Source organism: Charadrius vociferus, unplaced genomic scaffold (genome assembly GCF_000708025.1).
Source record: "Charadrius vociferus isolate BGI_N301 unplaced genomic scaffold, ASM70802v2 scaffold662, whole genome shotgun sequence".
Classification (NCBI taxonomy): Eukaryota; Metazoa; Chordata; class Aves; order Charadriiformes; family Charadriidae; genus Charadrius; species Charadrius vociferus.
In genome coordinates this window covers 248,553-265,138 of record NW_009647412.1, presented here as the reverse complement: position 1 = coordinate 265,138, position 16,586 = coordinate 248,553, and the positions used below count along the sequence as shown (strand labels likewise).

The following is a 16,586-nucleotide window of genomic DNA, read 5'->3' as shown; positions in this document are numbered from 1 at the left end:
GACAGATAGAGAACAGTTTGACACATGGAGATTTTGTTTTTCTCCAGTGCTGAGAACTAAAATAGGTTTGATTTTAGCCCCAGTACACAAGACTACCCTAAACCAGCCCCTTGATTATAGAGTGAAATGTGGCGAATCAAACCCTAATTTGCTCTTAGCCTGAAATTGTTCAAACTATTTGCAGTTTAGAAAACAGGACTTGTAAAGGTGTTTAACCTGGAAAGAAATGCCACCACTCATCTAACATTCAATATACAGGAAACAGTGTACAGGAGAAGAAATTCTGACATCGTAACTTTTTTTCTGGTGTCAGGTATTTTTGCAGAAGAGCTCTAAGATAGTCTTAATTTAAAAGGCTCCTAGTTACCAAAAACACTGCCCTAGCGCAAGCAGTTACTCTTCGCGGTGATGGGGAGTTGCTAGGTAGGCACAGTCAGGCTCTGGGTTTCCCTAAGGTTTTTACAGGAACAGCATGAATCTTGCACAGGATGCACTGGTCATTCACTTGCATAAGCCAGGAGCAGCAGACATTTTTGAAAACATCACACATATAAAGGACCAAGACTCTGACAAGTTTTTCACATCAAAACATCAGATGAGCAAAAATACCTGTGCAAATGAATGCGTTATTCCTAAACTGGAATCATAGGATTATGGGACAAATCAGATTGGAAAGGACCTTCTCTAGTCCAACCTTCTTGTTCAATACAGGGTCAGCTATGAGGTCAGACCAAGTTACTGAGGGCATTACCCACTCTGGTCTTGAAAGCTTCCCAGGATGGCGGCTTTGCAATCACTCTATGTGACCTGTTCCATTGCTTTACTGTCCTTATGGTGAAAAAGGTGTTTGTTTTATCCAGTCTGAACCTCTTGTTTTAACTTTTGCCCTCTGTTTCTCATAACAATATCACAATCAAAGTTTAGCGGAGTCTAAGAATAACCCTACATACTACTGTGGAAAGTGCCAAGGGATCTTTAACGCCACAGGAGGAGAGCAAAGAATTGCTCAACGTTTCTGACATCCAAAAGGTTGTTTTTGAAGAATGTTTGTCTCTAAGACTTTGCTTTCAGAAGCTGGCTTGAAGCCATCCTTCTTGAAGTTTGATCATTCTTCATATGGACATCAGAGACATATGGCTAGGCTTACTGGAATCTGCTGGTATCCTCAAACTGCCTGTTTACTGGGAGGCCAAAGGTGATACAGTTTCCTGGATCCATGCCTAACATAAGCATGCAACAGATCTGATAACACAACAGAACTGAGAAAGGAGATTTTATGTGCCAGAACTTCAGGTGATTGAGAATTGGCGTTGGTTCAAGTTCTCACTGAGGATCCGGCTCTATCTGTTTAATCAAGATTTTTATCCACAATTGTCAGGTCTTGGAAACATGTCCAGTCAGCCACTGGAAGTTTAAATCTTATTTTTATTTGGGTTCACATGAACAAGCCAAGCCAAACCACGAGTATATGATGAATAAGAGTAACTGTAAATATAACACAGTGGACTTTGCCTCCTCCCCAACTAAATTAATATTTTAAATGCTGTACTCTCTGATCTTACGTACTTTGTGTTTAAGAGATGTTCAGTTCCTGTTAAGATTTATACAATCTAAGCTCCACGTGGAAATGAAGATCATAGTTTTACTTTCTATTGCTTTATCTGCTGTTCTTCCTATTCCAGGCAGAAATCCAGGTTATAAAGATGGAAGTTATCTGTCCTCCAGATCCTCTTTTCTACAGCATTAGGTTAGGGACTATAATGAGATTTCAGCTGGATCACTACGGTTAATATAGGCAAGAGCAAGAGTTCTCTGTAGGAAGCTTTCTGTGTGCACTTGGAATGGGGAATTCCTCTACCTTGCAGTCTCCTAGATCTGTGTATCTGTCCTATACACTTCCAATCAGATTAAGAGATGCTTGTGACCTGTCCCAAAATTAGGCTGAGTCAGAATTTTACCTTGCATTCCCCTCCCCTCCCACTCAGCCTGGGGAAGTCTTGCTCGACTGCCCACTACAGAGGAATGAAAATGCTCCCGCTGGGTGCTGGATCATGTTCTTGTAGCCCTGAGATCATACAAACAGAACGGATTTCATTCTAACAAGGTTGGTTAAGTACAGAAAGCAAAGCAGAAAGACTAGAGAAAATAGAAAGTGACTGCTATCAGTTCCACAAGAATGAAGCCACGTACAAAGATGCTGTGAACCTTTGTTTTGAGTGCCGAAAATAACTTTTTGCATTTTGCTCTCAAGTAGCAACTGTAAACCCTTAAGGTAAATAAAAAACAATCATCTGCTTTTTATTGAGAACGCTTCATCCATTATTTCAATCAGAAAAAGTAAAAATCAAGATAAGTGAAGTGGAAATTTGGTGAGTATATTTTGAAATGGAAATGAGGTGGTTATATATTCATATTCTCTGTGTTCATAGGCATGTTTGCATTAATTACAGGAAATGAATACTAATTTATGATTGCCCCTGCTCGCCATCAGACTGCATTTATTTACAGATGAGGTCAATGAAAAATTAGTTTAGTCTTTTTTACTGCTGTTTAGAACACTCAAGACTGTGTTTTCCTCTAGATTTGTCATGGTTAATGAATGTTGCTTCAGCAGTCAATCATGTACTCTAAATGCTGTCACACTTTTTTTTAAAGCCTCAGTCATGAACCATGACAGAAAAATAAACAAATAAATATAAAACTAAAAAACTCTTTTCACTGAGCAGCTACACTATGCAAAAATCTCCAGGGAAGGTTAAAGGAGGCCAGAATAAATGATAATATAAGTGCTGTGGACATAGAAAAGCAATAAAGGTGTACCAACACTGAGGGTCTGGCAAAAAAACAACACACACACGCACATGCACACACACTCTCCAGTGAAAAAACTGGCAATGTTAGTAGCCTCAAGGTGCAATTTCCTGGAGCACTGAGATTGACATGCCAGCACTAAATGTTGTTAATTTAACTAACTTCAAATTAATGGCAGAGTCTGCAGTGGCCGAACCCCTCAAACACAGTCTCATTATAGCCTTGCTGGGAATGTCCTAAATATAGGCATTGACAGTTTAAAACAAATTCGCATACATTGGTGTATTTTTAGACACAAGTAAGGCGTCAGAGTTTGTGTCATGGTATATGGTTGATTAATTGGGTTAGTAAGTCACCCGCAAACCCACAAATTGTGTGTAAAAATGCCCGTGAAGGAATACAAAGGATAGTTTTATAACTACAATATGTAGTTATAAGCAATATTGGTATTCCAGTAAAGTGAGAAGGTCTGTTTTGTGCTTAGATTTTTTCTGGTTCTGTAGAACTTTGAAATTCTCATTTAAGTGGGATTTTAGGCCATTTGAAGACTAGGAGTGAGGAGTCTGTGGTAATGGAAATGATAGATTTCAACACAACCTGCCTCCTGAAGGCAGCGTAGCCAAAATCAAAAGGATAATCAAAATAAACCAATGTCTAGACAACCCATCGTCCTTTCACTTTTGATGACAAACACCATATTTCAGACTATGATCTTTGAATCACTCAGTTCCTGTTTCTGTATTTTTTAAGATTTTTTTTCAATATTGGTATTAACACAGCTGCCCCAGTGTTAATGACATTAGAAGCTCAACCTGATTCCTCAGGTGTGTATCTCACATCATAGAGAACAAAAAAGATCTACTGAGCATGCATTCAACAAGTAGATGTTGCTGTAAATGTCCAGCACTGTGGTGCTATTGCTGGTATTATAATCTTCATGATAAAACCAGTCAATTTTTGTGTGTAATGTAATTAATTTCCCAAAACAGCAGCAAACCTAATCTCCTACAGACAATTATCTAAGTCAATTCAATTTGTGTTCTTTACTTACAGTGTGGGCTTTCCTTTGCCCCAACGTGCAGAAGGGTCCTAGCAATAGGGACGTTGTTTGTCAAAATAGCAATATCCAAAGGAGTTAGTCCCTCACTGTTTGGTGTGTTCAGGTCCAGTTCCTCCAGTGTGTATTGATAAAGAAGAATCTGAACAGCATCCAGATCTTGCTGTTCTACGGCCTCAAACATAGCTTCATTGCACTGGAAATTCTGTGTGTCAATAAAAACAGAAATTCAGTAAAACTTTTCAAATGTCAGTGTTTTAAAAATAAATTGAGAAAATTTGTGTTTTGTGAGATTGCTAGAAAATATTGATCCTCCAGCCCCAGCTTAGGTTCAGCTAGGAACATGGAAATTTTTTGCAGCAAAACTGAGCTTGGTCTGCCTCTGGACTTATGTGCTGGAACTTGCTTCAGGTCTGTGGGAAGATTCAAGTGAGGTTCAAACCCATACAAAACAAACCCATGCTTATTTAGACATCTGTCCTGTAATCAAGCTATATGAGCAATATTACATGTTTTCAGTGTGAAACTGAATGACAGACTATGATTTTGGTAGGTTCTTAGACTACTGTTTTTCAAACTCAAAATTTAACGTAAAAGTCTAAAAAATCAGGTGATCAAAATCCAAATCCAACAAGCCATTCTGGAGAAAAACCTTCACAGCTCCAGTGTGAGCTAGTAACAGGTACTGTTTATTCAAACACTTCAGTCATTTCTAGATGCTCATATTTTTACGTTTAACTCGTAACTGGAAGCAGCTTTGAAATATATAGTCCTTAAATAAAGAAGTAGAAATGAGACTGAAAAAACTGACAGTTCAGTGTGCTTGTCCAGAAAGTGATGTGTCCGAACAGCAGAGAACATAAGCAGCCAAAACCAAGAGCATACATGGCACTGAACCTCAAGCAGGGAGAACCACTGAACCTTTTCCCTACTAATGTCAAGGAGACAAAAGAATGGTCTCATACAAAGCAACCTATCGTTTCTTAATTGAGCTGGGGAGAAGCAGGTGCAGGAGAGTAGCATGGCCTGCAGGTCTGTGTTATGAAAACATCCTTCTGGAGCCTACAGTAATGACATGTTATTTGCCAAGATTCTTGAAATTCTCTCCCAGTGTCCCATTGCCATAATCACCCAATAGGTTTTTTTCCCTCTTAAGAATGAATTAGTAGAAGCAAGAGGCCCAGCTAAGCAAGGAGGGCTCAGCGTGGGGTCAAATAAAGGAACTGAGATCTACGCAGACATGTTGTACCAATGGGCATACTAAAGAAATGCATACATAAGAGAGGAAGCGATCCAGATACACGATGTAAACCACCTTCCCGTGTCCTGAAATGCACGTGGAGGAAACACAGAGGAAATTCTTACATAATAATGTATTCTTTATGATGTGAAATAAATATTGGATTGAAACCCTCTTCTGTTGTGATTAGAAATTAACATTTCAGCCACATCAAAACTTCATTTTCGTTTTTAAATTGATGTAGTTTTATTTGACATATCCCTGATCAAGTTTTGCTCTCAGTAAAACAACACCTCCTGAAAGAGCACTGATCTGCTGCAACATCTTTTGTCTCCTCCTAAAATGCAGAGACTAATGGTTTGCAAGCAGTTCTGAAAACTGGAGTTCACATCTCCACCTTGGAATTTGATCAGTTCTACAGGGTTTTTTTTTAGTTATGCTTGAAATGAAAAGTGTCTTCAGAAATTCTCAGGCCTGACAGAGATCTTCTGGTCTACTGTTTTGCATGTGAAGTATCGTTACCGCACTCATTGCAAAGAAGATGTTATCTTAAAGTTTTAATATGGACCTCACCTATGCTGAATATTAGGGATCAGCAGAACAAGAAGACAGATGTACCTAAGATGATCTTTACCCCAAATTGTCAATATAAAGAAATGAGATACTTCTTTAGATGACTGTCTAAGGATGAGATGAACTATGCAGCAATGAAGCAAATCTAGGGGAGTAGTGTGGACTTGGGAATCAATCTTTTAGCCACTTTAAGTACAAAAAATAGCTCATGCTGGAGGAATATTTTTTCTGTAGATTTCCATACTGAATAAAATACACTGCTTAAACAAGTGCTTCATCAAAATTGGTTTCTGACAAATTCTTTTTTTCAGATTCTCCTCTTGATTGTAAGATTCAGATTTAGTTTCCTTATCAAATACTTAGATCATACTTCAGTGTTAGGTTTAAGAGAAAAATCTCAGAAAAAGGAAGAGCTGAATGGTAAGCAGCTAGATTTATCACTCTTTATCCACCCCTCTGTTCAAGGTAAAAAATTGTCTGTGAGGACATATACTGTCATTAGAGAGGGCACATCTCCAGAAAATTTTAAAAAAAGAGGCCAGCACATATTTCTCTTGTTATAAGGTAAAACTTAAAAATGACAGAAATTTTTACTGCAATGCAGCAATATTTCTTTGAATTCCAGTAGCTCCACACATCTGCTGTCTTGCTTATATAACACCTTATCATCCTGAAATCAGAGCTCTTACTCTATTCAGTGTTTTGCCCCTACCCTGAAGTGCTCTGTCTAGAAATTAAAAGAATTTTAATAATTTTAATTATAATTATAAAATGTTTTAATTAACAGTATGATACTGATACATGCTATATGTTATCAACTCCCACTCAAGTCAATAATATGCATTTAACAGCTGCATGTCACTGTACTGTGTACTCAAAAATAACATAAATAGATCATTGATGTTCCACCTAAAGAGAAAAAAAAAAAGCTGTGCTCCTTTGCTCTTTGAAATTTCGTTATTATGCAGAACTGTGAACCAATAGACTGTTTTTTCATATAAATTATTAGAAATGCAAAATATATTCACTAATTCTCCATATATATCTCAACAGTCTAAAAAGCATTGCTTTCATTACAGTTTACACCCTTTTTAAATTCTTTTTTGACTGATTTTGGAACTTCCTCTATACTGTTGTTTATGGAAATAAAGGGTAATTATGCTTCAGAAGCGTCTGCATTTTGGTCCAGTCAGAGAACAAACAAAATCATATCACTATTGTAACTGATCACAGCTAGGAAAATCTACTTATTTAACAGTAAATTCCCAAAGACCTTACTACAAAAGGAATTGGTTGAAGTAAACTGAATGACTACATTAGTTTCCATTTCTTTTAGTTAATTTCATTTCAGAAAACACTGGCTAACAGAGAGCAGAACAAATAGGTACAGCTGGTGATATTATTTGTGATGTTCCCTTAGGACAGGAAACTAAGTATTTCTCTGTTCACATTTCCAGTTCTGTGGCACTGGCTACAAAAATCAGAATAGTCATTATCTTTTAATTGACTTTATGTATGTGCATAAAAGTTAAACGACTTAGCATTTGCAGAGTGCTACCCTAAGTGCTCAGTACCATTAACTGGCTTTAATTCCAGTTTCGTGTGAAACTCAGTAAATCTTGTACTACATCTCAGGAGTTCCTTGCATTATATAAAACAAAAAAAATCCCTGTTACATAATAAAAAAAAAGATAGGTAACTTCAGTATTACAGCTGAAATTAACCCAATGATATGGCTGATAAAAGCATTCAGCCCCTTTCAAATATATATATACACACACACACACTTTAAGAACAGATTTTACCTACCTGAATGATTAACATAGAATTATTTTTAAAACTTTGATTGAATTGTTATTTTTGGATTCAGTTATTAAGATTTAGACCTGCCTAGATGCCTTTGAAAATGCATATTTGGATTTTTGCTTGCCAAATGAAATACCTAAAGTATTTGTGAAATTTTGGCCTTAAGTAAACTGCTGAACAGAATCTAAGCACGTGCTTAAGTTAATTCCTCATAAACGCTCTTGCCAGCTAATCTGTTGGCAAGAATGTTTTGCCAAAAGGAAAAAAATAAAAGTAAATTTCTATTTCTTCATTTCATTAGAAATCTGATTGAAAAAGCTGCACTGATTTAAACAAGAAACAGACCATGAATTTTATAAGCTACTTCATCCAATCCAAACAATTATGAGACCAAATTGCAAATATCAGGTTTTCCAAATGAGCAATTCAGACACAAGCAATAGGCTGAAATATGTTGGCAAGTCTCATAACTTCAGTCTAAAAACATGGGAACTGCGATACGGCCTTTCTAACGGGGCATGTATGCATCCCTCATCCACACAGCAGTGCGCATCTAACCATGCTATATCAATTTCAGTCAAAAAATATCCTGGTGACACAGCAAAATATCTACCACATTTTCAGCTACACCAGTAAATTGCCCCATTTGGAAGTTGGCATCGAGCCCAGCTCTCCAAGTCCAGAAAAACATTCTACACACCTGACCAACTTCTCCCCCAGTATTTCCTTTCACACAGAAAACAGAAATATATTTGAAGACCATATAGTTCTCTGCAAAAAGCTGATCATATTCTATGTAAAAGACTCTCTAGTGTTGCAGCGTTACTCGTACAGCTGCAGCCCAGGGGTAAGAAATTCAAGTAGAGGTAAGACAGAGGTAAGAGGTATCTTTAGACCCGTGTGCTCAATTTTAGTCCCTGGTAAGAAATTCAAGTAGAGGTAAGACATAGTATCTTTAGACCCATGTGCTCAATTTTAGTCCCGCTGGTATTGTCACAAATAATGACAAGAGCCTTCAGAGTTCTGCGTTCATTTACATTTACTAGGTAACTTTCTTCTGCTCTGAAGAGACAAACCCATTGAATTCAAAGAGAAACTGAATCACATTTACAAGTGGTCAGGTAAAGTTTAGGGGCAGTTTTTAGGTTGCTTTTTCCTTGACTCAGTCCTGCAGCGTCTAATCATTAGCTAGACAGCTGTGCTATGTGATTAATTTATTTAGGTGTTACTCTGATGCACAAATGTATATACTGAAAAGGACTACAGTATTGCTTTGCAGTAAGTAATAACCATGTTCCAGTAAGTGATTCAGTGCTGGAGTGTTTAGAAATGCAATCTTATGTAGCTTAATTAAAATGAAGTGCCCCTTTCAAGATATTTGCTCTAGGTTTGACTGAAAAAGTCCACTATGTGCTACTGGAGTTGGAAAAAATGTTAAAGCAGTTTCTGCAAAGACTTGTTTTGATAAACATGAGTTCAAGAATAAAGCTATTTTGGGACATTGCTATGTCTGCAGCAAGACAACAATTTACTGAATGGAAAGTGTTGCACAGCAAGAGAGAATGGAAAGAAAACTCTTCACTAGCCAAAGCTGAAAGAAAACAAATTCTAACAAATGTTGTTCACTTGTCTGGAGGCATGATTTTAACCATTGACTTAGCTCTGTAGCACAGAAACTCAATGATTAGAAAATACATCAGCTAGCAACTTGACCTGGAATATTCACACTCCTTCACTGATGGTTTCCTTGCTATTTATTCCTCGGGAAAACTGAAAAAAACAGGCAGAACGGACTGAATGGGACCCAAAGCCTTTTGAGTTCAGTGGGAGTCTATTCACTGACGGTTGTGGACACCAGCTCATACCCCAGACTGGTAATACAAAGAGGTACCTGTGCTCATGGTAGGTCAGCAGTGACAAAAGCTATGTCACTCCCATGAAAGTGTAGTGGGTTGGGGGAAACAAAGTTAGCACAAGTAAGTCTATATTCTATGAAACCACCATCCACATCACAACGTAAAATTGACTCTCCTAATTACAATTACTGATTGAATAGGCACTCCCACCACCTGACAGATCGGGAATGAAAAGGGAGAGAAGAGAGACTGTAAGTAGTTAGCTCTGTGGATAGCAGTGGACCTGAGCCTCAGAAGCAGTACTCTGCTCCTCAACCTTTGGGCTGTGCTCATTGGCCATTCTTTTCTCATTAGTTAAGTATGACAGAAGACCCCATATTTGAAGGAATATCTATTTTGAAGCATATATTTGGAGAAACGCTGGTCAGAAGATATGCTAACAGACCGGTATTCATTCAGTGAGCACGTCCGTCTGCTCTGGCATCGTCCCCAGCACTAGTTTATCCTCCTCTCTTTCAGTCACTTAGTCACACACAAGCTTGCACTTGAAAAGAAAAAGGCAAGAAAAGATAGTGGCTAAAAAATTCATCTAAAGAATCTTTTCCCACAGTTTATACTTAGAGGCCCAAATTCAAGTGATCCCTACAAACTGAAAGTATCTGGAAACCCGCTGCCTCAAAAGCACAGCTGTTGGCTACTGTGCAAAGGCTGTTCTCCAGCCCTGCTTGAGTTTCAGACTTCTTCGGTAAAACAAAATCTATTGGCTCTGGCAGAGCTGAGAGGAAGGAGCCATGATCCCCTGCTTCCTTCAGGTCATAGTGTTTCTTCACAGGAGAGAGACAACAGTCTCTTGACTTTCCAGTGCACTAGAGCTACATTTCAGCTTAGCTCTTCCATGGGGCCTCTGACTGCAAGAAAGGAGTGATCCTAGGGGATAGGATCATTGAATTGATTTTATAACTACTTTCAGTTCTTGCATTGATTCATATAATTTGTCTTATACATAACAAAGATTTGTGAGCATTAAAGGAGTCTAGAGTGTTCTTTTTCTTCTTGACAAAATGTAATATTTTTATTATCTGGCCCAGCCATATGTGGAGTTTAGTCCCAAACTGCACTAAGCATCTGCTTTAGTGCAGCAAAGCAATGGTTCCAAGAGGCGTCTCCTGGCACATTCACAGACACTGTCATAAGTCGTTGCTCTTGAGAAGCAGTTCTTCCTACGTATGGAAAAGGGCAAGTCTGGGAAAAATGTACAGCATTAGTCAGGGAACAGAAAAAGTGAGATGAAAATTGTTCAGATTAAAAGGAAACCAATTAAGGAGATTAATAGGACAGTAAATTAGTAATTTGATAAATATCAAGTAATTACCATTGAGGTCTTACGGAGACTGAGCCGGTCAGATCGAGCTCTGAAATATGCTTCATCAAAGGATGTATGACTCCCCTTAAGCTTCTCTGACAGGTTCCGATATAACCGCTTTGCAGCATTTGGAGAGGATGGCATACTGTTCTTTTTAGTCTGGAGGAGACTCAAGTTATGCATTTGCTGTGTCATTTTCAGCTAGTAGTTTCTAGAAGAAAAACAACAGCTGTTTAACAAAGTTTTGCTACACTAACATCATTGATCAGCACTGTATCATTGAAACGCACATTGCAAGAATTCTATGGCAAAAATCACTTTCACAGACACAGTTTTTGAACATTCAGAAGCATGTTTTGGGGCTTTTTCAACAGCGAATTGCTCTTTATGGAATTATTCCCATGGATATCTATGGGGAGGGAGAATTCAGGATGGAAAAATGAACTGGACCACTACAGAACTATTTGCTAATTTGTATAAGAAGGGGTTTCATTTAATAAGGGAAATGGCCTTTTGACAGACTGAGTTCTAGTAATGTAGATATCAGAAAAAATGACATCCAAATGTAAATGTTACTACACAATTTGGATAACATGTACATAATCTGTGTTTTGTCAGTACAATGGTTTCTTAAAACTGAAACAATTGAGAGGAAAAAAATCTAACTGATTACAGAACAAAACGTGGGACTGAGTTTAACTGATCAAGTGACTTAAGTTTGACACAAGCACAACTGTGGCAAGACATGTGCTTTATTTCCCACATTACTGTCTGCTAGTAAACTGCATGCTCCAGAAGCATGTGACGTTTTCAGTTGGGTGGGTGGATTCCCTTTCTCTAGAGACTCAAAGCAGTATTTCTCTCTCAGAAAGTATGGCTGGATTCAAAATATTTTTTTCATCTCTGAACACATCACAAGCTATTACAGAAATAATGCATGAACTTCCATTTAATGTGCATCAAATGCTGATATGTTATCATCCAAATGAAAGTCAATTGCTACAGAGAATGGGTTTTTTGTTAGAGTTTTGAGGAGCATTTGGCAGGGAGGGAACCTCCTCTGTGACCAAGACTCCTAAGGCATTATGCTTTAGCAAGATACAGCTGAAACACAGAAAACTGATTTAGGTTCTGTTGTCAGTGTAATGAGGCATATGTGCATTTTTAGTTTAAACTACCTATGGCCAACAACTGTCCAGGTTATTGCAAACAAAGACTTTACACTTTAGGTTTTACAGTTAAAATAATCTCTGATTCTAACTGTTGCTGTTTACAGTTTCATACTGAGTAGTTTCTTCCCTCAGTTAGTGGACAGGTACTGGTTTTATCTATATATTGTATAACTTTTATCCTGCTGTGTGCTTGTTCTGTCCATTTAGACTACAAACTCTTCCGAGAGGGACTGCCTCCTCTCTCTAAGACTGCCTAGCCTAATAGGATTTCCATATTATCTCATAATTAAACAATACTTTCTATGCTCTAGGATTACAGACTCTTTCCATATTAGGAAAAATTGAATCAATATTTAACTCTCTGGAAATACTTTATGTGGGTATAGTTTTGCCTTTCTGAAGGGAAACTAAGAATCAGATTTGACTCAACTGCAAGCACAGGAAACTATCCCCAGGGATGTCTGTAAGTGAAAAGGTGACAAAAACGCACAATTTCTTCACATTTCCTTTTCCCTGTCAAGAGTGTGTACACATTTATAAGACAGAATCTCTCTCTAGAAGACCTCACAGTTGTGATAGTAAATCTGGCCACCCTTTCAGACTATCTTTTCCTGGAAATAAGCTTTAGATTCTTTGTACTATGATACAAATCCTGTAACTTTCTGTTCTTGTGGTTTCAGCCTGCATCTAAGCAAATCAGACTGCAGGAGCAGACTCCGATATCAATTTACAGTCATAAAAGCATTATTTAGTAAACACTCACCCTGCTGTTGAGGCATGAATTGGTCCCTAAGATTAAAGACACCACCCAGGTCTCATACCCTGTCTACGTCTTCCTTTCTCATTTGTAAATTGTGGTGAAGCAGACATCCTGAGCACAAAAGCACCTGGTTACAAGTAATGTCACATATGCTCCAAGGTCATGGGGTATTGAAGAAATACCTCGTCTCTGAATGAAGAGAGACAGAATCAACATAATTGTCACATGATGAGAAGATTTTGTTGAATTAAAACAACAGTGTGTGCCATCAGGAGGAGGGAATTATGTGAGCTGCACTCCTGAAACTAATGTACAGGAGTGGATATGATACGAAACGAGCTCTCTGGGACTCAGGGAGCAGCAATACTACATTGATTTTGGACTGCTTTTCTCTGAGATTATGGAATAGAGGTAAACTGAGGCTCACACAAACAATTCATCCTGCCTTTTGATTATTACATGCATTTCAGCAGTGCCTACAAGGACTAACTGAAATCACCATCTTTTCAAAATGAAGCATTTTGTTCTCTGCCCTAAACAGCAAACTTGCATAGAATAGACAGAAAAGCTGAGTGGAAACCAAGAAACATAGTGCAGTATGTTTAATCAAAGTCCCTGTCATGAGAAGTTGATTGTTAACGTCAAACTAGAGTATAACAGTAAAATTATGATCACCAATGCCAGAATTATTTGGAACCTTGTGCTGGAATCCGTGTAGGTTAGGCTTTACTGTACGGAGTTGCTGTTAAGTGTTTAGTTTTAATATTGAACAGACTTAGACTACAACCTTTTGTTTTACAGATCCACCTGTGGAACCTTTTGGGAGTATAAACATGAAATAAAGTTCTTTTTAAGATGGTCAAAAGATTTCATTCACATCTGTCTCTGTTTAGCATAGCTTCAATAGTTATTTTCAGGTATTTATTAAAAATAAGCTTAAGAAATGCCAATTACTCATCTTCCACTGTTCGATGTTATTAGTATTTTAAAGAAACTCAGAGATTTACCAAATGTAATAATAATTAAATTCTCAGTTATTTAGAGTAACACTTTCACAGTTTTTATTAGTATATCGAGCTACAGATTATCCCACATAAGTTTCTCTGCTTACCTCCATATTCAAGAATTTCTTCCTTTCATCAATAAGTTATGGGTGAAGAATCAGTCCCAAATTGTGGATAAAAATAGGCCAATAAATATCATAGGCTTATTTGTAAAGGAAGTTTCCATTTCCCCAAATAATTTGATTCCAAGAGTGCAGTCTTTGAATACCAGCTACCACACAGCTAGTAGTAAACTCAGGAGATAGAACAATTTGCATTTACCACACAAACCCAAACGTTATCAAGATGAGGACAAAAACCAAAGAGTAGACTCATCCAATACTTGATTCAAAGGTAGCTCAGCATACTCCACTGTGTTTGCTTCAGGATTATTTTTTATTTGTTTATTTTTTTAAATCAAGAACAACAGGCTTAGCACCTCTGCATGAAGGAGAGACTCCAAGCTTCATTAAGCCTGTGCACCGATATGGAAACTTATTGAGAAGCTGTGTAGACATTTAGTAAGTTTAGATTAAATAAATTAGGCATATCTATTTAGTAGGACTACTCACATCTATTGTGGTGTTATTAAAACCAAACAAGAATGCCTGCTATTAAAGCTAACATCAGTTATCAGTCCTCCCTCAGCTGATAAAGTCCTTGTTCCATCTCACTAGACCAAACTAGCTGCTTGTCGACGTCAAGTCCCTAAGTTACCTGTAGAGAGGACAGCCGTTGAAGAAGACTTGATCTTGGTGGGAGATTTTTGGTGTTGATGTGAAGACGCATTGATTTATATTTAAAGTCATGCTAATAGAAGCTGTAGTGCTCTAGTTCATAGAACCAGTATTTTGACAATACTCTTGAGGATTAAAACAATTACTAAAACAGGAAAGTTGCCAGCCTGACTCCTAAAAAAAAACAGTCTCTTCTCCAGCCTTCACTAATTCAGGAAGTGTATTTGTATACGTCTCCTTAAACTCAGTTGCCCAGATGTCTTTCACAGAATGTCGTGAAAGTCATCAAATTCAAGCTTTCCTTGAGAAATAGAGAAGAATACAGAATCCCAACTTTTTACAGAGAACAGCTTGACAGCAACATTTCCTTTTATGGGAAAATATTAGCCTGAGCAAGTAAAGGTGAGAAGCACACCTCAGTTTTTGAACAGTTCTCCAGGAAATCTGAGGGTTTGGTAGAGGTGTTCTAGTCACACATCTCCCACTACACTCAGGCAGTTTGCAGATCAGTTCTCTCTATTTCAATATGTACAAGGTAAAAAGAAAGCAGGTTCTCTAAATACATTACAGCACGCTAGGATGCTGGTGTAGCCTCAGGACCAAGGCAAATTTAGGTATCATTGAGCTGCTAGCCTATGTCTGCAACCCATAAATGTCTAGCAGCAGTTTAACAGCAAGTCTACTCAGAGCTGTTCTCTACGGTATGGATTCCTGTTCATATTGACTGTATCTAAGCATAGTTTGACTCCAGCTATTACAATTCCTAGGAGTTGCTGGAGCCCTTCTCACCTTGATCTGGTCAATGAATCGGGATTTATACATTCAGAAAAAAACCCAATGGTGTGTTACTAACCATCTAAACAATGACTTCTGAGGACAGTGTCCATATTATGCATGGAAGCTTTTTCAGTACACAGCCAGAGCAGATCCCCAAGACTAACATTAGTGTAAGAAGAAGACAGAATCTTTTATAATCTCATGAAAGTTTATCTTAAGGCAAGAGCAGGTGAGTCTGTAGAGAAGCTAAGTAAACACTGTAAAAATTGCAGCTACTCAACAATACAACAGATCACCTTTTTCTACCCACACAGAATCAGTGCATCACAAATGACTTGAAACGTATAAATGTTTCCTGCATACTAACCATCAATATCCTGAAACAGTGCACGGAATAGATGCAGAACAATAAAGCAATAGTTGGAATAATATAATGCAGATGAACTGCGTTTTTTACCAGTGTACTGAAACACTAAGATGCAAACTGCTACTGAAGATTATCATACTTCACATGTTTTCTAGTCACATACAAGGTATGAAATGAAAAAGGGTTAAGGTATCTGCACATTCTAGAAAACTTTGTGGAAGTGTGATCTTATTAGGCTGTAGAAGTGACTCCTAGGGGAGCAATGGAAATGAGATCAGGCAAAATCATGGGTAAAATGTAAAATAAGAAATAAGAAAAACAAAGGCAGCTCAATTCACATGATTCTGAGATTGAAAACTTGTCAGTTTTTGTTGGATGTTGGCATTTTATTTTTACAGACATGAACTATTTTGTAAGGGCAGTTTTAGGCTCTTTTTTAAAGTAATTTGTTTGGGGTTTGTTTGTGGTTTTTTTTACAACCATGTCCTTACCTCACCGATCAGGTGATTGCTTTGATTGAAATAACAAATCTGCCAAATTAAATGCACTAAACCCGAGGATATCTCATTGTCACAACTAAAATTCTCACAGTGGGTCAAAAGACCAACAGTTTAGAAACAGGTGATGACCAGAATTGACCCATTTAAGATTTTCACCTATGGAAGCCTCTGCACATACCCAGCACAGGTCAGAATGAAATGATAAGGACATTTCAAAATATGGTTCGGAGTAACCCCCTGTGATCTGACTAACTCACATTCTCACAGCAAGTCAAGAACAACAAGCAGCATCTTACAAGGTTTCTCAGCAAGGGGCAGAACTAGAGAGAATAACAGCAGGTCCCCTTATACCTGGTCATAATTAACAGTAGGTTGCGTTTCCAAGAATTAAAAAACACAAAAGGAAAGTCTTATGACAGTAGTTCCAATGACAAATAACCCAAATCTCTGGGGAAACAGTTACTGTGCTGCCCTGGAAATAACCACCAAACCAGGCTTGTTTGTGTTACTGTCACCCTGCTATA

At 37.8% G+C, this 16,586-nt stretch overlaps 1 protein-coding gene across 1 annotated transcript in view; it reads right to left on the bottom strand.

Annotated features, from left to right (window-relative positions):
• Positions 1–16,586, bottom strand: part of ANKFN1 (ankyrin-repeat and fibronectin type III domain containing 1) — a 166,055-nt gene that overhangs the window by 40,362 nt on the left and 109,107 nt on the right. Inside the window, 2 exon segments of the mRNA XM_009880236.1 lie at positions 3,863–4,073; positions 10,716–10,917. Of these exon segments, the coding sequence (XP_009878538.1) occupies positions 3,863–4,073; positions 10,716–10,917 (413 nt within the window).